The sequence below is a fragment of the Xiphophorus couchianus genome, chromosome 5 (assembly GCF_001444195.1).
Source record: "Xiphophorus couchianus chromosome 5, X_couchianus-1.0, whole genome shotgun sequence".
Classification (NCBI taxonomy): domain Eukaryota; kingdom Metazoa; phylum Chordata; class Actinopteri; order Cyprinodontiformes; family Poeciliidae; genus Xiphophorus; species Xiphophorus couchianus.
In genome coordinates, this window is record NC_040232.1 from 4,674,269 (window position 1) to 4,700,627 (window position 26,359).

At 39.1% G+C, this 26,359-nt stretch overlaps 1 protein-coding gene across 2 annotated transcripts in view; it reads right to left on the minus strand.

The window, feature by feature from the left end:
- inpp4b (inositol polyphosphate-4-phosphatase type II B) overlaps positions 1–24,818 on the minus strand; it is a 198,999-nt gene extending 174,181 nt beyond the window's left edge. Inside the window, exons 1-2 of one of the 2 annotated variants that reach the window (XM_028016222.1) lie at positions 24,357–24,818; positions 7,900–7,944 (exon numbers count right to left, since the gene is read on the minus strand). In XM_028016222.1, coding sequence (XP_027872023.1) covers positions 7,900–7,944; positions 24,357–24,444 — 133 coding nt within the window. In that variant the 5' untranslated portion in view covers positions 24,445–24,818. The remainder of the gene's footprint in view (positions 1–7,899; positions 7,945–24,356) is intronic. The other variant, XM_028016220.1, reaches the window with a different exon arrangement.
- Positions 24,819–26,359: the final 1,541 nt, after the last annotated feature.

The following is a 26,359-nucleotide window of genomic DNA, read 5'->3' on the forward strand; positions in this document are numbered from 1 at the left end:
TGTATAATCTAATAATTTTTTTCCCAAAGTAGCCAACTGTACCAAGTAACTCTGCCGAGTAAAAAAGGTAGTCCATGTTCTTCATTCAAATCCTGTGACATCAATTCCACAAGGGCTTTGGATTCTATTAAACTAAATCACATCTACTAATTCATTTAAATCTCCAGGGAATGTCTCATCATGAGACCTGTAGTTATTTAAATGCCACAACTCAATCTGTCACAATAATTTAAAGTCTTACTGACATTCATAAAAACTTTTTTACTGTTGAGCCAACAGTAAATTTTACTCAAAAAGTAGTAAAAGTCTGAGATATGGCCGATATCCCATGAGAGAATTATGGACAGAATGAAAAGAAGAATAACTTTAGAGAAAGGATATTCTGTACTATCAGATGTAGGAGAGTGCCGTGTCTGCATTTTCTTAGACCCAGAAGAGGGGCAGAGCTTTAAATGTGCTGGCACTGGTGATGGAAAGATCTGGTAAGGCACAATGAATGGTGAGTGTGACCAGGGAAAAGCTGGTGGAGCTTTGATCCACCAGCTTTTCCCTGGTTTGCTACAACTCACATTTGGGAAAGTTTCTCTTTGGTTCTGTGGACTCAGATGTAAGTCTGAATGCTGAAAACCTCTGTTACAAATATAGTTTGTAGCAGATTTGGCCTGAAAGAGATTATTGAGGCAGAAACCGTCTGGTGGGAACCATTGTTGATGGAGGAACAGTTGTGATAGTGGCAGAAGTTCCTTCTGTAATCGTTGGGTTGCCAGTTTGAGCCTCCATTTCATCTGTCTCAGTAGTTATGTCATTGGGCACAATGACATAACTCACCTGCCTTGCCTGCTGATGGTGGTGTAAGGCACTCGCTTCTGTCAGAGTGTGCCATGGAAGCTGTAGCTACACTGTATGTTCCTAACATCAGTGTGATAGTGAATGTGTGCGTAAATGGGGGAATGACTGACTGTGGGGCCCTCTGGACTTGATAAAGTGCCACACAAATAGAGGCTATTTAGTTTCTCAAAGGAGTGGCTTCCGAACCACGCTGTGATTGTTCTCGAGTCTCCAAGCCAGAGTCCAGACTTGAATCCAATTGAACACTCCGGAGAGATCTGAAAATGGTTATGCACAGATGCTTGACAAGCTATACAAAGAAGAATGGGCCAAACTACCCAAAGAAAGGAGTGCTAAACTTCTTGTTTCAGAACGGTTTGAGGCTGTAGTTGCTGCCAAAGGTGGATCAATGAAGTAGTTAGCAAAGGCTGTGAATATAATTTATTGGTTTTCTATTTCTTTTTAATAAACTTGCCTCATATTTTTTCCATATTGTCGTAATATTGTATTTGTGTGTAGAATTTTGAGGAATGAGATTAATTTAAAACAACTTGGCATTAGAGCGTAACATAAAACAAAATATGGAAAAAGTGAAATGGTGTGAATACCTTCAATGTGCACTGTATGTCCTCTGGATTTGAGAAATACTTATGACTTTGACCCTCAAGGTAGTTTATAGGAAGTGCTGTCAAAGTATGGGGTGACATGGATGCTTGTTAGGGCTACTTAGTCCTTGTACTGTATAACCAAAGCTATATTTGTCTTCACATTCTTGGTACAATGTTGAGCTTGTTCCCAGGGTAGGTTGGACTCTGACCCACATTTCTTATAATAATCAACTTTGGATTGGAGAGTGTCTGGTTTGAAGCCTCTAAGGTACATCTTTAGTTGGTATGAATGATGTCATTCTGTTGCCATCTTTAGGCCATGACCTTCAGCATGCCCCAGGATGGTTTGAGTGCAAAGCAGTCATGATGACGGTCAGTCCTCTAAGCCTGAAGTCATAGACCAGAAAAAGGTTGACTGTTCCCTTCAGGTTTGGGGGAAGTCTCGCCTTCAATGATAACTTCAAGTATGCACGATACGGAGATGGATTGACAAGTGTTGTTTTTATCTGTTGTGGTAGAAAAATAGCAGTTCCACATAATTAGATTCCTTATTTACCTGTCCATCCGTGTCTCGACTCTTCTATGGTCTATGGTCTGCATAAGCTTAAAGGCTTTAGATAAAGGGCTCGCTTTTGACCTGATGTTTTATTTAACTACTCCTCTGATCCCATTTACCTTTATAAGTTTAACCACAGAAAAGCTGTTTTGGGTGTTGTGTCTGCAACATGACGCTATCTTCAGAATATTTTAAGCTACTTAACACCTGATCTCTGTCGTTGTCTTTCGATTGACAATTTACTTTAGCTTTTCGCTCAGTGATTATTTGTTCATTAAAACTAAGTAAATGAGACAAAGGAAAAGTCACCAGGAAATAAAACTAAACCATAATGACAAACCCAGAGCTATTATAGCCCTGGTAGGTTGTGTTATGCTCAATTGGTACCACGGTGCCCGAAGTGTGTGAAGAAAATATCCCCCTGACCATTACACCACCAAAAGCAGCCTAACCTATTATTGCAAGCCGGAATGAATCCATGCTTTCATGTCTACGCCACTTTCTGATCCCAGCTGAAATTGAGACTCTACAGACCAGGTAATGCTTTTCCAATCTGCTGTTGTCCAATTCTGGAGAGCCTGCTTCAGTTTCCACCTTTTAGCTGACAAGAGTACCTTACGCTTCAGTGTGTTGTGCATTCAAAAGATTTCATTCAAGATGCTAATTAGTATGCATTAGTATATATGTTTTTAGTATGCACATAAAGTGGCCAATAGGTTGCTGTTATAAAGTTACATTTTAAGCTTATAGAATTCTTTGCTATACAAAAATAATCTCCCCCAAAAATATTTTTTTACCTCATTCATTGCCAGAGCTGTAGCAGCAAAGTTTCTAAAGTATGAAATCTGTATAAATACCAAAACGTTTGGCCATAACTGTAAACCCAGAATATAAGACAGTATCATTCAGTATCGGATTCTTTCAGTGGCTGGTGAAAAGGAAGCAGCAGGAGAGTCCTGTTAGGTATCCTGCAGCTCAAGTCCAGACCTCATACATCATCTCTTAGGGGTCATTTTAATTTTATATTCCCCCTTCATTCCAGGCAGCAGGAATTTTAGACTTGCATTAAAGAAGTCTGGCATTTGCTTATGCAGAAGGAGATAAAAGGCATAAAACCATGTTCATATGAGCTGAAAGCAGCAGCATCTATCAGCCTGCGTTTCAGCTGCTGCTTTGTCATTACTGCAGTGACAAAAAGAGTTTACATTAGACTTGGTTGCTCTGTAATAAAGCATGCAAAGAGATGCTTTATCACAGCTAAAAATAAAAACTGACAAAGGAGGGACACAGTAGACAAGTTGTTTACCAATTCTCACAGGAAACTCAGAGGAGATTTACAGTGCTAATCAAAAGTTTGCATACAATCATTAAAAGGCATGAATGATTCTAAATGCATTTCATGCTTTTATTGATGCATTTGAAGTCTTTTTATCAAAGGGTCTAAATGATTATATGACATACAAGCTTGATTTTAATGTGAATGATTCTTGATCCACACAGTGTTATAACACAGAAAAGTTCAAATATTCATACAGCGCCAATAATGTTGAGCTAAATGCCCACTAGCAGGTTGCACATTGATTACGTGCTTTTTGTAGCCATTAGCAAGCTTCTGGCAAAATTCTGCCTAAACAAGCTTCCTGGCAGAATTTGTAGAGTTTATTTAAATTGTTTTGTTCTTTGGCACAAACTCAGCTTTTATTCATAGTTTATGAATTTTAAGGTTAGAGAATTGGCCATTCCAGGTGATTAATATGTTCATTCCAAAACCAGTTTCTATCAGGACTCCCAGTTCCATCCACCTGCTGATATTTAGATGAAGCTGGGTTCTCTGGAAGCTTTATTAAGCATATTTATTCTGATAATGAGCTTATCCCCCACTCCTCACCAGCACTGTGAGTCTCCTATGAGTTTCATAACAGCATTGGTATAATAAGTTAAACATACAGTGATCAACATTGTGTGTTTTAGTATGGAGGGTGCTGATTTAAAGATTGAAACTGGAAGCGGTTCCCCTTTAAACGCCACAATAATGGGTTTCTCAAAGGAATGTGGCGTTTTGATGAAACCTCTGCACTAAGAACCTTTATTACTGTAGGTGGGGGAGGCAGGAAAAGGAAATGGAGAGAGTGACGAGACAGGACAAGAGAGTCCCCTAGAGAAACATTTAGAGATTTAGGAAGGAAGTCTAAATGGAGGGGGGAGAGCGGAGGTAATGAGGGAGAAACATGGATGGAGGGAGGAGGAATATGGCTCATTAAAATGTCACGGACTCAAATAATGGATTGGAGAGCAAGAAAAAAAGGAGTGAACAAATTTGGAGTGGCTTCAAGAAAATTACATTTGCAGATCCTTCTGTTGATTACTACTGAATTGCCTTCCTTAGCTTAGGTGAAAATTAATTCAACAATGTCACGACTGGCAATTTCATTCAAGTTACTCAAACTGCCAAAGTAAATCGGAACTGATTCCCAAATTACCACAACAATTGTTCAATTTGAGTAATAATGTTTGCCCATCCTTGGAGACTTCAATTACTGCAGTGTATTTATTCAGACTGATTGGAATACGTTGACGTCTTTCAAGATGAATTTTTAAGCAATGGGTTTTAATGCAGGAGGCTTATGTGACCTCCAGAAGGAATCTGAATTCAGTGTAATGGCAGAGGGAAGCATGGGGGTTACCACATGAGACAAATACATGCTCATCTCCAGAATGATATATGTCTAATGATAAGCATTCATCACCTAAATCAATTCAACAACATTATTCTCTAATGTGCCATTGCTCTGATCTGCACATCATTTTGTCTAAGAGTCTGGGGAAAATGCCATTTATAACAGAGCTTAATAAAATTTACATTTTTTACATTTGTGTATCGGGACGGTACAGGAGAGACAAACAAAAAGTAATACATCATTTCTTAAGTGAAGCAAAAATTATTGTGTTCAAAATATTGAAAATTTGAGCAACATTTTTATCTGTCCCCTCAAATCTGATACTTCTTATAAATTACAGTGCAAGCTGCTGGATTCACCTAATTAGTCCACCTGTGATTGATTTAATCTCCCTATAAATCCAGGTGTTCTGTGAAGGACTCAGAAGTCTGTTGCAGAATATTAGTCATGAGCAACACTAACGGACAAAGCAGAAAGTTGTGGCGGAGATTACAATTAAAGCAGAATTAGGTTAAAAAGCAATATTGAAACCTTAGAATCTGAAACAGCATTTTTCCCAATTCATCATCTATAGATGGAAAGAGTTTGGCACGAATGCAAACCTAGAAAAACAAAACCTACCACCTAAATTCACAGAGCAAGGAGAGAATGAATCACAGAAGCGGTCAAGTGATCCAAGGGAAGAAATCCAGAGATCCATGCATAAGGTAAGAAAAATTATCAACAGGACATCTAGTCAATCAGCCAACAGATCTGACTTTTTTGGAAGCATGGTAAGAAGAGTGTCAGATGAAGTTACTGCAGTTTGCAACAAGCCATGCAGGAGAAACATCAAACATGAGCTTCAATCAGATCACTATGTCGGTTTTCCACAAGAAAACCAAACCATATCAAAACTTGAAAGTAAAGGGCAAGTATTAGACTGGCCTAATCAAAGTACAGACCTTAATCTATTAACAATCTGTGGCAAGACTTGGGCCAAAAAAATCTGATTCTTCTGACTCTAATATTGAAAATATTGGACAAAGATGAAGGGATTTGAACACCATGTAAAGTAAAAGTTTGTATAAAGGCTTTGATTTCATTTTTTTTAGTTTTGTTTTTTGCTTTCCAGAAATTAAAGCTATGTGAGTTTGATGCTTCTAACATTTAATAAAAAATGCGTACGTAATTTATCACAATAATTTATTAATGATCTGAATGAACTTTACCTTGTATAATTTCAAGGGTGTGTAATTTTAAATGACCTGGCTGGAAAAACGAAAACAACAAAAAAATGTTTTGGTTACGGCTAAAAAGTACCAGGATCATTAATCGGAGCAGAACAAAGACTTTGCTGATGTAAATCTTTAGCTTTTGGTGAATTCTGAATTCTCTTTACTTTGATTAAAGTGAAGACGCTGAGAGAATTATCGACTGCAGTTAAGACCAGAATTTACTGGTCATAACATAAAAGAAACCTCACTCGGAAAAATCTGAGCTTCTTCCACAGCAGCTTGTCTTTGACATTTTCAGATGATGTAACTAAATGAAATGATATAAAATTCAATGAGTATCTCAACTCCTTTGACACCAGGAAGGTTGCGTTAGAAAACAACAAATTTATTTTTTTTAAATGCAGCCATTCCTTGATTCAAATATATTCTGATCTTTATGCATTTCTCGCCTTAAAAATTCGGCAGTCATCCGACAGAAGTACTTTGGTACATAATTAAATCTTGCTCTGAAAAGTGGAAATACTGATGGCATAAATAAAAAAAAAACTACTAGAAGTGTTTCAAATTGCAGTGATGTGCAAAATGATTTTTCACATCTTCGTATATTACAACCATTAACTTTTATTCATCTTTTTGGAACTTTCACAATTCAAAAGCACCTTTTGAACTTTTGAATTTTGAAAATCTTTGGGAACCACTGGTTCCTATAGAACTGGTCAACTTCTTTCAGTTTGTTTCCATTTAAACAGACATGTTTTTTTTTTTATGACAAATAAGCTGAAATTTATATGCAAAAGTGGAACAGTTCCTTTTTAATCATCACCATCACAGCAAAGCATTGTTCCAGTAAAAAATGTGCTTTCCTACAGTTATCTCATTAAATGTTAATTGGCTGTGATGTTATGGAGGAGGTTTGCTGCCACTCCCACACCACACACACAAAGTGAAAACAGTTAAGACCCATTATACTAATTTTTCACCCCCGTGGAATATGGAACAGCTGCAGCTCTTTCACAAATACGAGCCCAGAGTTTTAATAAGAGCTGGAAAAAACTCAAACACATGCATACGATTCCCTCCTTAGATAGCAGGGACTTCGAAAACAAAATGCTCTGTAATGCATTTTATAGCTGTTCCAGAGAAACAAGCAGCTGAAGCTTTGAGATAAAGTTGATAAAACAAGTCATTTTTAAAACAAATCACTCCAACTTGTGAGCACTATAGGACTTGTTGACACAAGTTCAGGGTTGCTCGACGTTCTTCAGGTCCCACTGGATCACAGCAAATTAAGAATAACTCCTTTAGAGTGAGAACAATGGCAATGCTAAGATCTCAGGCCTCGCCAACATCCACTCTGAACCAATCTGTCTTTGTACAACAGATTCCTGTGATGATTCTACCACACAAAGCCACAAAACCACCAAAGCAACTGCATACTAAAATTTTCATGCTGATGCTCCTGAATCAACATCTAAACTACAACTTCAGGCTGGTACATGCAAGAGACAGTTCATGAAAATGATACCATCATTCACCACATGCAGCAGTTGTATTTTATAGGAAACAGATCTGCAAATCGTTGTAAATTGAACACAAAGTGCCTCGTAAATGTACCTCATTAAATTGCATATTGCTTCCTAATTGCTTGTTGTCAACTGTTTTCCATTTTGTTGGTCAATAAACTGTTCTTTTGCAACAAGAATTGCATACAAGTGATTCTTTCTTTGCCAAGTTTCTTATGAGTTAAAGTCACAGCATATTTTTGGTCCTACTTACTGTGACATCAGAAAAGCACAAACTGTGGTTTTTAAAAAGCAGATACTTCTTGGTGTCGTACTACCAAACATTTTCAATTGTTATAAGAGTTTTATTTGTCAGTAAAAATCTTTCCTCAACACAATCAGCATGTGCCGGCAGGCAACATAAGGCCGCACTTTAGACACCCCTGCTAGTATGTGTACACATAATCCATGTTATGTAGAGAACAACATTGTGCAAGATTAGAGACTTACCAATGCTGAACTCCAACTGTCTCAGCTTTGGAGTTACAGTCACAGCTGTAGGACAAAAAAGGAGAGAGAGAAAAAGAATAAGATCTCACTAATTAAGGTTCTCTTGATATCTTAATCTTTTTTAAAAAATTGAAAAACAACATGTTTTTGCTTAAAGAAGATCTTGGAAAAGATCAATCTTTGTATCTTTATCCTTGTCCATACCCTCTTATTTGTGCAGGGTTGTCCATCTCCAGCAGCCATTGGCTAAGAGGGAGGGACACCCTGGACAGGTTACCAGTTGAACAGACAAGCTGCTTTTCTGTTCACCATACGATTGTGCAAATTGGAAACACAACTCAGATTTTTGATAAAACTTTTTGCACTAGTCTGAAGTGGTTTTTTGACTGTATCGGAATTAGAGTATTTAAAAAAACTGAAATAAAAACACTTTTTTTTTACATGAAACAAGTCCACAACCGGATGTTACTACTGACAGAACAACAAAGAAGATGAAAAGAAATGGTAGAAGGATGATGGTGCGGCATGTTTTTTTAATGACTTATGTCAACAATGGGATTTTGATTATGTTTCTTATTTAATGGAAATACAGAAATTGCAAAATTGTGGGGTTTTTTTACATTAGAGGAATAGACAAAGTTTTCTGCACATTTGTAATGGAAACTCAGGTACAGAGACACAATAATGCACACAAACTCATATACAGTATAAGGTCAACTTAGAGAAACCAATTGACCTGAATGTCGTATTTATGGGCTGTGGAAAAAAAGTAGATTACCCAGAGAGAACCCACACATGCACATGGAGATCATACAAATGACATGCAGGACCTTCTTGATGCAAGGCAGCAGTTCTACCCTCTGCAGCCCAACCTGCTTTATGTGCCAAACAAATTTAGCCAGCAGTATTTCCCTGACATACTGTAAGTGTGAGTGGACCTATCCCAGGCGGCCCATGCCTTCATTTCCTTCTTCCTGCATGTCAGGGTGGTCTCTTGCTTATCCACCCCCATGTTTTCTGTGTGACAGTGTGTGAGTAAATAAGAGCCATAATGTTCTAGTCTCTCTATTTCTGCCCGCACACCTGGGAGCCTTCATTCATCAAGCCTCTGCAGTATAAATACCCACACACTGACGCCCGCTGCTCACCGGATTGTCAACTTCCCTACGTGTTGCCACAGTGTGACTGAGAAGCAAAGTTCTGTTCCCATTCCTCACATTTCCTGAAATCCTTCACTCTGTATACAATCAAGTCTGTACGCGTTTCGTCTCCTGGCAGCCTCGTTCGGTTGCATCCTCCCGACCGGTGCTCGTCGCGGTCTGTCTTTCCTGCTGTGTGCATTCTTCACATCCAGCCACACTGTGCAGCTCTGCTACCTGGATTCCTGCTCTGACAACCAGTCCACTCACACCCTGACGACGCAACACTCCAATGTGACACCATTCTCTAGTAAGAAGTACTTGAGTCATTAACTTTTAAAAGCAACTAAATCATCTTTAGCCAATAATTTATCGGCAGCCAATAGGCCTAATGAGAGATGGGGACTGGAGCTCAGATTGTGGAAACTATTTTAATAAGAAAATAGCTCGATAGCAGAGAAATGGTATTCTAAAATTCTAAGCGTGACAATCTCCCAGAACTGTTCGTTTAGATTATGCAAAAAAGCCTACAAACTTTGTCGGGTGTTCAAACGAGAGTTTCTGGTATGGATTGTCCTTGAGGGCTCATGCCAAAAAAGATGAGCAGTGTTCTGACTGCCTCTATCATCTGTCACCAGTGCTGTTTCTCATTCTTTGCTCTCCCAGTCCGACACCACCGCTCAAACACAAAGCAGATGAAAACGCCTGCAGGTTGGATCGACACACGACGGCCTTAGAGCACCGAGTGTGTTGCTCATGTGCCCACAGACACAACTGGCCTCTCTAAGGCTCATCAACTCCACTAATGGGCCACACATTCAGGGTGATTTCTGATTTATTGGAGCCACTAGAGTTTAGATAACAGACATTAAATGAAATGAGGATCATTTACAAAGGCTAGATAGATTTTGGTCATTTTGTTCTCTGGCAGCTGTAACTGTGCACCGATCAGATCAATTTGGTTCTGGAGTTTCTCACAGCAAAAGCATGCTACTGAAATGGCCCATTTCCACTCTGTCTGGGCAGTGGTGTACAGTACATATCTACGAATATACATGTGCATAAGAACACTGCTGTTGGCGTTCTCACCAACACCAGGAATGTAGAATACATCACCCAGAGAACAGACTTTAAAATTCTTCTGTTAGTTTACAAATCACTGAACGGCTTAGCCCCAAAATACATTAAAGATATTGTATCAACCTTCCAGATCTTTCAGGTCTTCTGGTTCTGGTCTGCTCTGCTGCATTCTGAGTACCAGAACCAAACATAGAAAAGCAGAACTCAGCTTCTATGCACAATAAATCTGAAACAAACTTCCAAAAAATTGGCAAAACAGCTGAAAACACCAAGTTCCTTTAAATCAAGGCTAAAAACACACCTGTTTTGCGAAGATGGCATTCAGTCACAAGACGTTCATTTAGATGAGGTCAAATAGTGTTCTTAAAGGGACAGTATTATGTATTTTCCAGGCACACAGTGTCACTGTATAGCACAATCAAGTAAGTATGTTAGCTTCAGTTGTTATGAAAATGCCACATATATCAAATATGACTTAAAAAATTTACTTTACAATTTAATGCCTTGAAATCGGGCCTCTGTTTCTTTAAGAAAGTCCTCATCTTCCCTACACTCTGCCTTCAGGAAGTCATCAAAACAACCTTTTTACCATCGTTCTCTAAAAAGTAGCTCTTATAATGCAGAGTTCTCTGGGTGTTTGCTAATTGCTGCTGGCTAGTCTGAAGGACCTGAGTGGGGGAGTTGTGGGAGAGGGCAGCTCTGTGAGATGGAAGCTCGAAGCTTGGAAACTGCAGCTCTGAGGAGGAGCTGCATTTTGAGGGCGGAGCTAGGTTCACCCAGGCATTTTGCACAGCTGAATGTTGTCATGGGAGATTAAAGGATTTCTCAAACATGCGTGAAAAAATTGAGGAAACACTCCATGTATGTATAATAACATAACACGATGTAAAGCTAATAAAAGTTGATTTTTCATAATACTGCCTCTTTGGAGTGAATGTTCTTTTTCTGCTAACTTAGACCTTAGTAGACCTTGAGCTCAAACTGCTTCCACCCAGTAAAATAATATTTACTGTTCTGGAACTGTCTCCCCACTGAGACGGTTTTGGACAGTAGAGCCTGTTTTTCTTAATCATCATCTAACGTGATGCACAAATGCTTTCCAAGGCTTTTCGCTGCTGGGGTGACCAGCACCTGATGACATCATGATGTTGTAGCTCTCCTCTGCTAACTCAGAGGAGAGTCAGAGTGTGAATTTCTAAAGAGATAGAGCAACACACAGAAGCATCAAAGAAGTTTTGCCTTCCCTGATCTGTATTCTGGATCTGATCGACCGGTAGATTTGGTGGCAAATCTTTATTTACCCTAACTCTTTGTTTCTCCTCTTGATGCTCCTTAATGTTTCAGCAGCTTCAGTTTATTTGCTGGAGGTGAAAGTTTGTCCCCCCCCCTTAACTGTTCGATTTAGATTCCAACAAAAGAAACCACCAAACATTCAAGGTCTGTGGCAGATGCCTCCCTGTAGAGACGACCTTGAGGTCAGGTTGGACAGATGCTGTGCAGAGATTCCCCTGTCGAGAGGAACCAAAGATCCAGGAACCCAGTTGGGTTCACTGAGAGGTGACATAAAAAGACCCAGGCCAAAAGTAAGGCTTCTACTTTTTATCTCAACTCTGAATCTTCTCTCAAAAGACTTTTATTTTGAATTCTCCTTTTTCTTTCTTGCAAAGTTTTCCTTCAACTCAGGAATTTGGCACTGCAACATTTTTCTCAAAAATCAAGAATTAGTTTCATGTTATTTTTGTGTTTTACATTTGTTACTTGGCCATTAAAATGGATCAGTGTGATTACTAACAGGAGATTCTTGAGTCTATCGGAAAAACAGTTTCACTTGAAATGTAAATATTGTGAAATACAATAAATAAATATATTTTTAATTGTCCATCTCTCTGTTGATTAAAAGGAGGAGCAAAAAAAAAAGAAAGAAAATACTTATCAAGGTTATGTAATGGCTGTTTCTCTGCTGTTAGAGTGCGATTTTCACATGTGAATGCAAACATTGAGTTTAGGGGGCGTGGCCAGCAGCAGCGTATTGGGATTTAAAGAGACAAGAGGTACTAAAACAGCTTATCCTGAAAAGAGCTCAAAATATGTAGAACAGAGCAGACTAAAATATCATTATCCAAGAATGATTTTGTTCATAAAATGTATTTGTGTAGCCCATAGCCCTATCCTAACCTAACCTGTTCAAGAAAGCACAATAGACCATCTTTAAAATAAATCTTCCACATAACTAATTATGTGGAAGATATATATATATATATATATAACTACATGGAACTGTATATGTATATATATATATAACTACATAGACTTAAAGAAAATGTATTCACATACAGTTTTTAAAAGCAGCTGTATTTAAATAAACTTCCTGTCATGATCTGGTTTTCTCATAACTGTCAACCTCATGCTCCTCTCGGGTGGTGTCTGCTCATGTTGTCACCACTAAAGCTTCCTTGTAGGACCATATGAAACTTTAATAAGCCAGAATGTCATGCTGCATTGTTTAAAAAAAGGGGACCCTTTAGATATGTAGACCGAGACAGAGCCGGCTGTTCGGTCCTGCCTTTGCTGCCATGTTATCATAAGGGATTGTCATTGTGACAGCCTAATTTGTTTAGAGGACTCCATCTGTGCCATACATGAACTTTTCAGAGTTGTAGGAGGCAGTGACAAATCCCTGACATTGCAGTAATAATTAAAGATGAGGAATGAAGATAAGTTAGATGTGGGTTGGAAGGGATGCCAATCACAAAAAACCCAACGTGCTGAAAAGCAAGTGAATGTTGACAAGAGCGGAAGGAGGATTACAATTCACAGCTGTCTGCTTTTATATGCAGAGCTCTTAGGTAGACTGTCAAATATTAATGAAAGGATGGTGCCAGATGTTTTGTTTGTACACAGTCAACAGTTTATGTTGCACCTTCGAAGACAAAGACTCAGTGTGTTCCAGCATCGCTCTGGAAACTGTTGCATGCGTTGGGTTTTCAAGATCGGTGTTAAATTGCACCACTGCAGCCTGAGGACACAGCAGGTGTATGAGCGCCTGTCTCTTCCTCCAGGCTCCTCCTCTCACAGGCAGGGCTGCTGCAACTGCTGGTGTCTAGCACAAGACAGATACGTCATCACATCTGACAGCAGTGCAGTCCAGATGAGAGCTTTCCATTTCTCAAGTCTATCATCTTGTATTTTTCTTTTTTTTTTAAGTCTGCCTGCTTTGGCTTGTACTCCGTAAGACGTGTTCTGTATGCAGAATAGGAGACTAAATTCTGGTCTCATCTTACCAAAGCTCCTTCAGCAAAGTAAGTGCAGTGCAAAAACACAAAATCTTACCAATTATTATTGATGTAGTTTCTAGTGCAAATATTTTAGTACATTGAAATCAGACAAAACTCACAGGTAATTTTACAGCAAGATGTGGGAGTAGGAGCTTGTTTTAAGTAAACGATTCCTTAATATTGATTAAAAAGTACTAGTGGAAGTACCAGCAGATTATTTCACCTACAAATGGAATAAGCTGCCAGTGGAACTAAAACTTTATCAATATTAAGTTAGTTTGGTTTAATTTCAAGTGTACTAAAATATTTGCTCTAAAAAGTAGATTTAAAAAATACTTGCTAAAATTCTGTATTTTTGCAGTGCAAAGTTTATTTATATAGCGTTTCTCACAATCATAAAAATAAAATTTAAATCAGCAAATTATATGGCAAAGAAGATATCTTATAGCTTTCTTTTGACAATGGTTAACTTCTCACCACTCTTCCAGAATACTTGTTTACTACTATTTGATTTGCATCAACTTCTTGCTTCTCTTAATATTTAAAAGGGATCCACGATTAGTTTAACATGTTGGCCTAAATATGTAGTAATTTTTCTATTAACTAAAAAAATACTGTTTGTAATACGTCAAAACTCATAACTTCAAAATAATGTATATTTTGTTATATTTTTTTCACCTGCGCAATGCATGCTGGGTTGATGACGTAGATGGCTACTGGAATCTACAGAGAAAACACAAGAAGTAGTGATGGTGAGATGAAGCCTCATGAGGCATTGAACCACTTGAGCCAACTGGTTCGAGAAAGGGTTCATTTCTTGAGGCTTCATGTGCACACAAAACCACCTACTGGCCAGGTGTATAATCACAGCCAGCTGTATCTTAACACGTATGATGCATTGAATTTTTGTCTATTATGGCTCTTGGGAATGACTTCACAAAAGATGCAGGACGAAATCATTTGTCTACATAAATTATGTATACACATATGTGTATAATAAAATATTGTTTGAATGTATTCTCTGTGTGTAATTATTCCCAAAATAGTAGTGTCATGTGATATGGCATGTTGTGTAATAAAGTTTTTCTGTGACTCTAGAAAAATGGCCTGGGCTTAATCAGGCAGAGGACAGTTAAAGTGCTTGTGGAACTAGGGAGGGGGTAGTGAATAGGCTAATGCTTGTGTAACTTGGATGATTTCATGCATTTTTATTAAGAAACAACAATTTCGCCACAGTTTTTGGTTTCAAACGATTTCACTTTTTTGACACTACATGGATGAGGTGTTATTATTGTACTCCAACTCCTTGGAGCACAATAAACACCTCACCTTTACAGAAAATAAGAAACAGTGAAAAATACAGTTCCTCATAAGCAAACCTAATGCATCTGCAAATGTTCAGTTCACCTTACCTTGTTAGGGCTTATCAAATCGAAATGTTCCCACATAGGGGAAATCCTCCTCTTTCTCGCCGGCTCCATCCTACTCCTGTCCTGTCCTCGCGCTCCTAAATCTCCTATCTCTTTCTCTCTCCTAAACTCTCCAAACACCAAACTAACTGTCTCAAACTAAATAGCCACTATCCAACCTCTGCTATCCAAACTATCCAAACTCTTTCCACTCTCTCAACTGACCGCAACTCGCCTACAACAACCCACATTTTGAATGGAGCCTGTGGGGTTTCTAAAGCTGTCAAACCCCGCGCCAACATCTGAGCCACTTCCCGAAGCAGTCACGTGGTACAGCCGGGCAGCGAGGCTTCGGACGTCATCGTTTTCGGCTCCTCCCCTAAATGAAGCAAGCCTCGATACGCGCTTTACGGAAACGCCCCCTCCATTACTCCACACACGCGTCGAAGCCTCGGCACATCACGTAACATCACTAACAAGAAGGTTAACTTTTCCCTATTTGTTTTTTATCATATTGCGTTTGACTGGTGTAAATTTAGGCAGTTCTGCGTCATTGTTGGCTATAATTAAAAGAAAATAGTGAGGTGAGTTTGGATCATTTACCACATAAAACAAAGCTTAACACTGCTGAGGGAAAGCGAGGGAGAAACCGTGGAAGCTCTTTTAAATGACATCAGAGCAAAGACCGGACCCTAAACAGCTGTTAAGACCGGACCCTAAACTGAGCTACTTACAAAACTATTTACCAGATCACGCAGTCTGACCAGAGGTGCGCCATTCATTGTGTCTTTTATGAAGCCGAATGTGGCAGCAGCAGCACAAGTACAGCTTCTTCGGCCAACTTTTTCCTCTTCCTCCGTTTCATCCTCCTCATCTTCATTGTGATTTTTACATTTCCATTATTGTCAATCCACTTCAAATTGAAAAGTCTTAGCGCATCACTGTTTTTTTCACCACCACCCCAACCCCCATCCTCTTTCTTCTTTTCTATTACGGCGGATCGCAAGCAACTTTAAGCTACATACCGCCACCTACTGTACATGAGTGAGTAGCAACACTACCGTACCTTACATTCCTTAAATTCTATTTTTTCATTTTTATAATTGCACAAACGGATTTTCATGCTAATCCGTCCGTGCATTAGCATGGACGGAGCTAATGCAATTGCACCAAGCATATGAAAACCCAAAAACCATCTGAACAAAAAAAAACCAAACATTTTGAAATTGAGGAAGCTAATTCAAATTTTGCCATTTTCATCAACTTTTTCTAATGTGATATATCAAGATACAAAAAATGTACTTTATGGAAACACAGTGACGTTGGTAAGAATGTAAGAAATGCATTCTTGACTTTGACATGATTATTTTGCACTTTTTAGAAGGGAGCAACAATCCTGACAGAAAAGTATGACAGGTTTCGGGAATGTCTAATCCCCCATCCAGATCAGAGAAGAGGATATTGATATTTCAGCAAAGATACATAAATGTCATCAAGTAAACACCTATTTATCAACATCATCATCATTATGTCGAACCATCTGCAGGATGTACAAAAATGGCCTCCCGGACCTGCAGTTCAGATCTGTCTCCCAGTAAAAATCTGTCTGACATGGCAAACAAGGCTCTGAATTGTTGATCAGCCAAGAAAGAATCTGAAAAGACTCCAGTTGTAAAACTACTCAAAGTGGCATGAGTTTGGTTAAAAGAAGAAATGATGCAACAGACACACAAGCAAGTACATTTCCCAACTTTTTTTGTTTTCTCATTTTTAATATGCTTTTTGGCATCAAGTGTTTTAAGGTTCTGCATTTCAACTCAATCGCTGGGATTTGATCATTTGCAAATCAGTGTGTTTTACTGTGATTTTGTCCTGAAGCTCTAAATATAATGCATGCCATTAATTCCTGTAAGAAAATACTGGATATGTTCTGCACAGCTACATGGTCTAATCGCAATAATTAAACATTACGTGGTTGCATACCGCCCGTGCAGCCCATCTCACTCATACCTGCGACGAGCACACAATGCTCTAAGCCACAATGTGGCTCAGAACAACTATGTGGAGAAAAGTGGCACAGGTGTGGTATTTATAATCGATATCCGGCAGCATTATGAATATGGTAATAAGCTCAGCGAGGCGGCAGGCGGGCTGCACATGCAGATGCATCTCCCGAAGGGGCCCAGAGCAAATGAGGTGTACCCGCCTGCTATACCGCAGTTTCATCTGGCTCCAGAAATAACAGCACAGCCCCCCCGAGTCTGCGGGTGGTATCAGTGGGGGGAAAGGCACGCTGAAGGGAGCACAGAGGAGAATTTGTAAGGATGTAGCAGCATGGGGGGATTTCTGTGGAATGACAGAGTTAATGAATGACCTGGGTGGTAAATTGTCCATCCTACAGATGATCACTTAACCTTTTTTCTCTGCTTGTTTCTTTGCTAAAAATTAGACATTCCTTAGTAAAAATTTGACATTCCTTAGTAAAATTTAGTCATCTTATCCATTGTACATGATGATAAACACAAACGTGAGACAGAGAAACTGATGTCACTGGTGTAAGCTCCTTAATGCATGAAAAATAACTGTCCGGTGCACTTTAATAAAAATTTCCAGTCAACAGAAAAGCAGAGGATTCACAAACTAATCACTTCTACTTATTCTCCTCATGAATAGATATTACACAGAGAAGTTCCCTCAGAAGAGTAACATTTTGAGTAGTATCTTCTTTTAGATTTTGAGGAGATATAAATAATTTACTGATACGGCTGGCTCAGCATGGGCTTTGATATTTCAAGGATATAAATAGCATTCCCCCTTCCGCCCCAGCCAGCGGCTCTACTCACGAGTGCACACAGATAAATGCTCAATGATTGCTGTATTCAGTCTCCTTTTGTCCAACCCTGTGCACATTTTTCCCCTCATTCCCGCATTTTAAAATTCCCTAAAAGCCCCGGGTGCATCATTCACGGCGATCCATCCGGTGATCGCACCTCTACAGTAACTCGATTGATGTTTGCACAGACAGGCATCCCATTAGGACGAGTGGTGCTGAATGCAGGAGTGAGTTATCCTCACATTACTGCGGTGGGAGATTGAGAGGGGACAGATGGTTTTGTTGCCAGCTTTTAATGAAGTGTTGTGAATCAGTTGGTGCAGCCGAGGTGGTCTCGACTGTCACTGCGATAAGAGATGTAGTGTGGAAGGTTAACAAGGGCGCCGACAGAGAGGTGGCTCTGTGATAGCTTTATCATGTCAAACACCAAACACTAATTAATATTTCAGGTAAAGGCTGACAGCGAAAACTCACGCTCCTTTATGCAAATTGTGATGTGATTAGCTGATAGCTAAAATGGCATAATTTCTTCCTTAGTGTTGGGAGTGTGTACAAAAAAAAAAAACAGAACAGCCTCATCTTAATAACTGCATGGCAGCAGAGTTCAATCCCACTCTTGTCTCCCGTCAACAAAGTGGAGATAAACCATTTCACCTGCAACTGATAATGCAGGGCTGTCAACTTGTCGACTCTGCTGTACATGGTAATTATGTGCTTTGGCTTTCTCCTTTGTCTTTCAGGACACCAAAGGAAAACAAAATACAACTGCAATCAGATTTTTCTCATTAGTCTCGCTCCCCTACATCTGTCAACTAAAAATCCTGCCATTTTGTACCAGAGAACGATTTAGATGGGTGGCAAATGTCAGGTTATATCTGCAGAACACTGGTTTCTGACAAAAAGCAGCACCATCATGATTGTCTAAGGTCATAATTTTATGCATAATTAGTGAACTTATAAACACATGCCCATTTATTTATTCATTTTATCTCTTCCACATGTTAATTCTCTCCACATTCTACATAAAAACACTATCATGAATGTACTTTCTTCCCCATTAAGATTTTGTTAAATAGTTTTTCTTTTTAATCCAAACTAATTTGTATAATTTCCACACCTGATTAATGTGCACCAAGCCACAGGAAAACTACAAATATTCACTTTTCCTGTTAGGTTGCAGCCAGATTTCAGGCACAGCTTCAAAATGCAAAAAGAAAAAGAGAGAGGGACAAAGCAAGAACAGTAGGCTAACTAAGCAGAAATGAATTTAAGCTCCAAAGGCTGTTCATGAGTTCATCTTAGATCAAGACTATTGGTCAAAAAAGATCCAAAATTGACGAATTATTTAAAACAGGAACAATGTACACTATACATTAACTGCAAGAGCAGATATGCGTTGTTCAGTTTATAGTGTTATGTGCTATTTTCCACCTGTTGTCACTGGTCCAACTGGTACATTTTAAAAAATAAATAAATAAAAAGAGCTGGATGCTACTCAATAAACATAAACATTAAGAAAAATATTCTTAATTATTCCAAAAATTAATTTAGACATATTTAATCCTAGTGTTTCCAGCAGGCTGGTGGGAACATTGGATGGATAGACATGCAAGGTAGTCAAAAAAATATTCTATTCTCCTTTATAAGCTCTGTCATTCTGTTGATGAGGATAAACTCTCAGATTAACTGAAGTTGGATCATCTTATCATGACTTTAGAAATGGAAGCCATCAAGAACATCCAGATTATTTTCAAAAGAAAAATAAAAGTTTTCACCTTTTATGGCCCATCTTTGTTGCTCCCTTGCAAAGTCTGAACTGTGAAGTGTGTGTTGTGGGCAGAGAGGTGACCTTTGAAGGTTCTGACTGGATCCTCCATCTCAGTGCAGAAAAAAACTTGGGAGTACCACGACTTTTTTCCTCCCATCCCTTCAGGATTCTTTTTGAAGTTTAAAAAGACTTTCTTACAACCATTGCATCAACTAATCATTGCAGGAAATATTGCTTGTGCACATTTGTAGTGAGCCTTCTTGCCTATGTCGTGAGTGGTTCAATGTAAATGCCTGACAGAAAATTTAATGAAATCTACATTTTTAGGGTTAATGGTCATAAACCTTTGATGAAATGATTTTATAGGTAGCCTGGTTATTCATTTTATCTCTTCCACATGTTAATTCTCTCCACATTTTGAAGTTCTACATAAAAACACCAGCATGAATGTAGTTTCTTCCCTATTAAGATTTTGTTAAATAATTTTTCTTTTAAATCCAAACTAATTTAATTGTTTTCAGTTGGAAAAAAATCCTACAATAGAATTTTTGGAAAGCATCAGTATATCAGTAAATCATCCCTTTTTTCAAGTTTACCACTCAAAAGTCACACCTTTGTTAACATTTTGTACTACTCCTTTAAACAGTGACCGTCTTGGCAAATGCCAGGTTTAGTAATTGGCGCCATCTTGAATTTTACACAGTAGTAGAAGATGACTTAGACGTTTTCCGTTTGCTGTGATGTTATTTTAAAAAATAGCACTGTATTCTTGCTTGAGGGCTGTAATATCCGTTTCCATTTACATAAGTTCAAAATTGGAATTTTATTTTAGAAAGAACAATTACATCCATTTAAGTCAGAATATAGCAGATGTTGGAACCTTCTAATCAATTCTATCAAATAAAATCCAATATTGGCTGACTTGCATACAAAATGTAGTGACAGCTGCAATGAACAAAAAAAAAAATTATTACACACTTCTAATTATTTGCTTCTAAGTAAATCTTTCAACCACTCAATATATGGTGACCATGCTGTCAGAGTAAAAGTCCTACATACAGGGAATTATATTATTGTATAAGTTGTATTGCTAAAATTAGTTAGCCTAATTAAAGAGACAATAAAAGGGTTTAAGTTTCTGGTGGAGGCCATCAGATTTCATTTAAAATTTTCCTGGCCACCCTGAATGGTTCCCAGGTAAATTGGACGAAAAACAGTCCCACAGGATCACTCATCCTCCACTGTGCTTTAAAATGTTTTTAGATTTTTAGTCTACAATTATAGATTTTACTTTGATATTTATTTTTAAAATTATTTAGGTAATGTCAAACAAATTTAACCCTGATTGCTAGATATAAAATTTTTATTCAGTGTTCCTTTTAATAGTGAAATTAACAGAATAACAGCATTTAGTCTTTGTTATTCATTCTGAGCCATACCTGTTTGTCTCTGGGAAAGTTGTGTCCATTTCAGCTGGCATATGCACCAACATCTATCTTAGATCTCAGCAGGTTTTTCTAAGTGTGTGGGTTGTACCAGACAGCTGAATTATGCTAAAATGAGTCTGCAGAGTTTGCTCACTCAGCGCACTGCAGGCGAGGATCATATGGAACTGGCAAAGACAGTCTCACCTTTTACTAATGTTTTCTCATGTTGACATAAAATTCTGCTTGAACTCTGGATGTATTTTACAATAACTTCAGCAAATTGTCTCATTTATAATGACAATGTGAAAAAACGTAACATTAAATAAGGAGTTTGAAATAAGTCTTTTGTGTTGAAAGTTTGCATTTGTCTGTGTTCATCCATCAGTTGCAGAGTTTTGTGTGGCTACCTCCAGCAGCCAATGGGTAAGAGGTGTACACTCCGTACAGGACAGCAGTCCATCGCAGGGCAGATAATCATGCATGGACATACTCCCACCTACAGGTAATTAGCAGTTAACGTAAAATGCATGATAAGATAGAGTAAGAGAAAATTCATACTCAATACCGGATGGTGTCAGCTGGTTATTTTCTCCCGGGACACTAATAATTGTGCCACCACACAACAAATATGTTTTGTGGGACTTAAAACCTAACGATTATGTGTATTGGGTTTAGAATTGAAGGTTGAGTGCTGCAGCGTGTGGCTCCAGTTGACAGCACATGTGTTACCATGTATTTTAATGTAGCTTGTGCACACCAGTGTAATTTTCTCAGCACACTTTAGTCTTTGCATGCTGTTTCAGCTTCTTTGTAGAGATTTTGTGTGCTTAAAGGAGACAAGGCAACAAAGCACCTCCCTTCTCTCTGCTTTGTGCTCCATTTATTTATACCTACAGAGAAAATGATTTTGAACTTCCATGTCGCTCAGCAGCTCAGCATGCAGCATTTGTCCTTTTTGAAAGCAGCGATATTACATTTGAGAATCAGGCTTTGTGACATTCCTGATAAGGATTACCTCCTCAGTCATTTCTCTTAGTAGAGAGAAGGAAGGTAAGTTTGCCTCTGCAAGGGTTCAATGACAGCAGACCAAGACAGGAAAGGACAGACTGCAGCAAAGGTGCTCAGAGAAACAAGCAGCACTTCCCTTTGATCCTTCTGGGATTTTGTCACATTACAGTCGTGTGTTTCATTGGGACTTTGTGTGAAAGACCAGCACGAAGTACCAAATAATTGTGAAGCGGAAGAAAAACGAGGTCTGGCCTTCAAATGCCTTTGAACAAATAAAAAACTAAATAGAGTGATGAGGATTTGTATTTGCCCCCTTTTATTCTGACAACCTTAAGTAAAATCCAACACAACCAATTGCCTGAAAATGCCACACTTTAATTAAATAAAGTTCCCTAATGTGGAGTTCAATCTTAATATAAATTGAAATGTTGTGTGGAGACTTAGGAGATTTGCTAGTGAACAACCATGGTAAAACTAAAAAACTACAAACATCTTGGTGTTCATTTAAAAGGAGCTTAAAGACCCTCTCAACTCTGGAGAAGCTGCAAACATCAACTGTTCAGATGGGGAACTTTGGCTTCAGTTTAGCTATTGTCCAAATATTGCAGTTTTATGTCAAATCAACTTTGAGCTTCACATCATAATATTATTTCCTCATCAAAAACATACTTGGAGTGTTGCCTTGATTCTTTCATCCATGTTTGAGAAATACTTTAATCTCCTATGGCAACCAGTCAGTTGTGCAAAAAAGTCTGGGTAGACCTAGAGCTGCCTTCGAGGATGAAGCTTCACTTTGTAGCTACAGTTTCCAAGTTTCCATCTCCACTGCGACTTCCCCACTCAGCTCCTTCAGACTAGCCAGCAGCATTTAGCAAAGAGTTACTTCCCAGTGAAACGCTAGTAAAAACGTTGTTAAAGGGTCAGTAGGGGCAATGTGATGACCTTCTGAAGGCGGAGTGTTGGAAAGAAGAAAACTTTCTTAAAGAGACAGAGTCCCCATTTCAAGGCGCTAAATTACAAAGTCAAAGATGACTTAAGTCATATTTCAGCTGCATAAATGCAATTGAAGGTAGCAATATTAGCTTCAGTTGCATTTTTATGAAAACTAAAGGCAACATTGTTGCTTAATTCTGCTGCAAAATAGTGCAATTTGCCTGGAAATTATGCAATGCTGCTTCTAAAGGAGTAGGAAGAAGTAAGCCCTATCATGTCTAGTTTGCACAAGCATTGAAGGCAATAGCAAAATAGCAATAGCAAACATGTGGAAGAAGATGCTAGTTAGCATGCTACTGCTTAGTGTTTGCAAAGCAACCAGTCCAGGTGTCCCATTCGTTTTTCCCTTGCTGCTGATTGGCCGTACTCTTGAGAGTGGAGATAAGGAAAATTGTTGATATTAGCTTCTAGTGTTTTACCAATGTGGTTTCCAATGTGTTTATCAATGCATATTAAAGTGTAGTTGGTGCATCACCAGTTGGAATGAACAATTTTAAGTGAGTGGTGAGGGAGTCCAGATTTTATAGCCTAAACAGGGATGATGGTTAGAGTTGAAAAGCTGGATGAAGCTTAATCCAGGACAAAAAAAAAATCCAATCCTGGAAGAAAACCTATTAGAAACCTTAAGAAACTAGAGATGTGGAGAAAGTTCACCTTCCAGGCAAACAACAAACCTAAATTTACAGCCATTACAAGGCAGTCATATTAGAATGGTCTAATCAAAGGACAGACAAAATTCCAAACGTGAATTTGTGCAAAACTTAAAAATGTTCAGAGTTCAGAGCGTACTGTGAAGAGCTTTTTACAGCCTGTCTGATCATCAGCTATTTTGCAAATACAAGGTATGCAGCATTTTCTAAATTTGTGTATCTATTTTCTATTTTCCTTCAATTTAAAAATTATGCATCATGCAGATCTATCAAACACACTGACCTCTGTAGTTTGACAAGTTTCTGGGTATGAATACTTTTTCAATCCACTGGAGAACTGCTGCAGATATGAGCACAGATGATCAAATACGAGTAGGAAGCATAAACACAAAACATACATTTTAGGCTGTTCGTCATTGTCGAATACTTTGCAAATTAATATCAGACACTAAGTTAGAGACATAAAGGGACAATCTGCAACTATCACACTGAAAGCCCACTTCATTTATCAGCCAAGTTGTTTTTAATGTGGTCTCTGCTGTAACTGGGGGCAATGGTCGACACTGAGGCATCAACATGACTTTGCAAAAAAACAAAAAAACATCCTCCAATAAGCAACATGGAAAATAAGCTCCAAAATCCAACAGATTTAGTTATTCAGCATTGATCTGGAAACCAGTTAATATCAAACTGAAATTTGCACCAATAGGACTTTTCTCATCTGAATAAACTTAGTTATGGTGTAGTTCAAGTTAAAAATGATACCACCATTTGAGTTCGCTGCCAAAGACAATTCCCTGAGTTTGTGTGTCTGACGAGATTTATGGAACAAGAAAAAAAAGAAGCAGCAGACAGACACAGTGCAGGCGGCTCACCGGCAGCGCTCAGTCCTTCAGGGTTGGCGCTCAGCTCGTTCACGTCAACCACGCAGCATCCCAGGTGCCGGGTACCGCCGTCCTCCATCTGTCCAACCTGCCCCTCTCTTCTCCCCCTCGCTCCCCCACCGCCTCCTCTCCCACGGAAAACCACAGTCCAGTCCAGCGCTCCGGCTCTCACGCACCCTGCCAGACAGAAAAGGCTGTCACAGAAATAGCAGTCCGCCCGCCTCGCTGTTCTGCTGCCTCACGGTGTGCTCTCTGTCGGCTTTACGGATGCCTTGTGGAAACTAGTGAGGAAGAGAGGAACCGGCGAGGGACCTGGAGCAGCATCAGTAGGGGAGGGTGAGAAAGGGAGAGGGAGGAGAGATGAGGAACGTGAGGCTCAGAATGAAAGAGAAAGCAGGACAGAATTGATGTTTTGTGCAATGCACGCTCCTATCCATCAATCCTGGGCTGACAGTGGGGGCACCTGGAGCTGGCTGCACGGCGCAAACACAGCCAGAAAGACAACTCTGCAACGCTCCCTCAATCTCTACCCCCCACCCCCATTCCTACTGCGCAGCCACTGCTGCATCCAGACAGCAGCAGGGGTCCCTCTGATTTGTGACATCCGTCTCCCTCCCTTTCAGCAGCTCCCCTCCAGCCCCCACACCTCTCTCGGCGCTCCACCACCTTTTTCCCCTCTTCTCTATCAGGAAAACAAATAACAAGCTTTCGACCGCCGAAGCTCCCCGCAGTGAAGCCAGAATCGTGCAGCGTGTCATTTCAGAAGTTGCACACACATAAAGGCTGAGGAAGACTCACAATAGAAACCCCAACTTTCCCACTGTTGTTCATCAACAGGTTCAAACCGCAAAGAAAGAGCGGTTATTAGCAGGACTTGATGACGTCACCAGGCAGCAGAAATATTCCGATTTATTCAGCGGTTGGTTAAAGAGCTACGTTGTGTTTTTTATTGCTGCCCTCACTGTGCCTGCTCCCGCTCATAATGAGGAGGTTATTGTTAGTTATTTGGCCTCCTTGTCTGATGCCATAGAAAGCTGCGGATCAATATTAATTTAGACCTGGCTGCTTGGGCCGAGTGCTGCTGCCATTTCTACCAAGAACCCGCAACGATACAGTGAAAGCAGCAGCCTTTTGGCATTTATAGTGCCCTGCAAAATTATTCATACCCCCATAGCTTTTCCTTACTCTGATGTTAGAAGTACAGTATTTGATATGTTTTGTCAAAATGGTATGCAATTTCAAAATCATACATGGTTTTCCACATATTAAAAACTTTTAAAAAATTAGACGCTGGTTTGCATTCTTCTTTGAAAATAATTTCAAGGTCAGTCAGAGCAGATGGGAAAACATACGTAAATAGCAGTTTAAAGTTTTGGCAGAGTCTTGATTGGATCAGGTGTGTACTGTGACTTGGAGCTCTGTTTTTTTAGAGGGAGACTTTGAACATTTTAACAGGTTTTCTTCCTGGATTGCCTTGGATTTAACTCCTTTCATATTCCTATTTACTCTGACCACCTTCCAATCCCTGCAGTATGACTCTGCCTTCAGAACCCGAGAATGATAAGTTCAGATTGATCCGATGTATTGTTTCTATGTTATGGTTATCAGATAGAAATTTGCCAGCAGGTTTTGAAGTTAAGGTTTGGTTTCATCTGACTATACACCGTGTTCCAAATTATTATGCAAATTGGATTAAAGTGTCATAAAGATAACATTCTTTGTTGTGCTATTAAATTTATAGATGGTATTGTGTGTCAGGGCTCTTTGAATCACTATAATTAATTTCAGAGATCTGGTTGATTAGTTTGTCTGCTGAGCTCAATTAAAGAAAATCTACTTAAGAAGGATGTTCCACATTATTAAGCAGGCCACAGGTTTCAAGCAATATGGGAAAGAGAAAGGATCTCTGCTGACAAAAATCATCAGATAGTGTAGTGCCGTATGAGAAGGTATGAAACATTAGATATTTAACGAAAACTGAAGCGTTGTCGTAC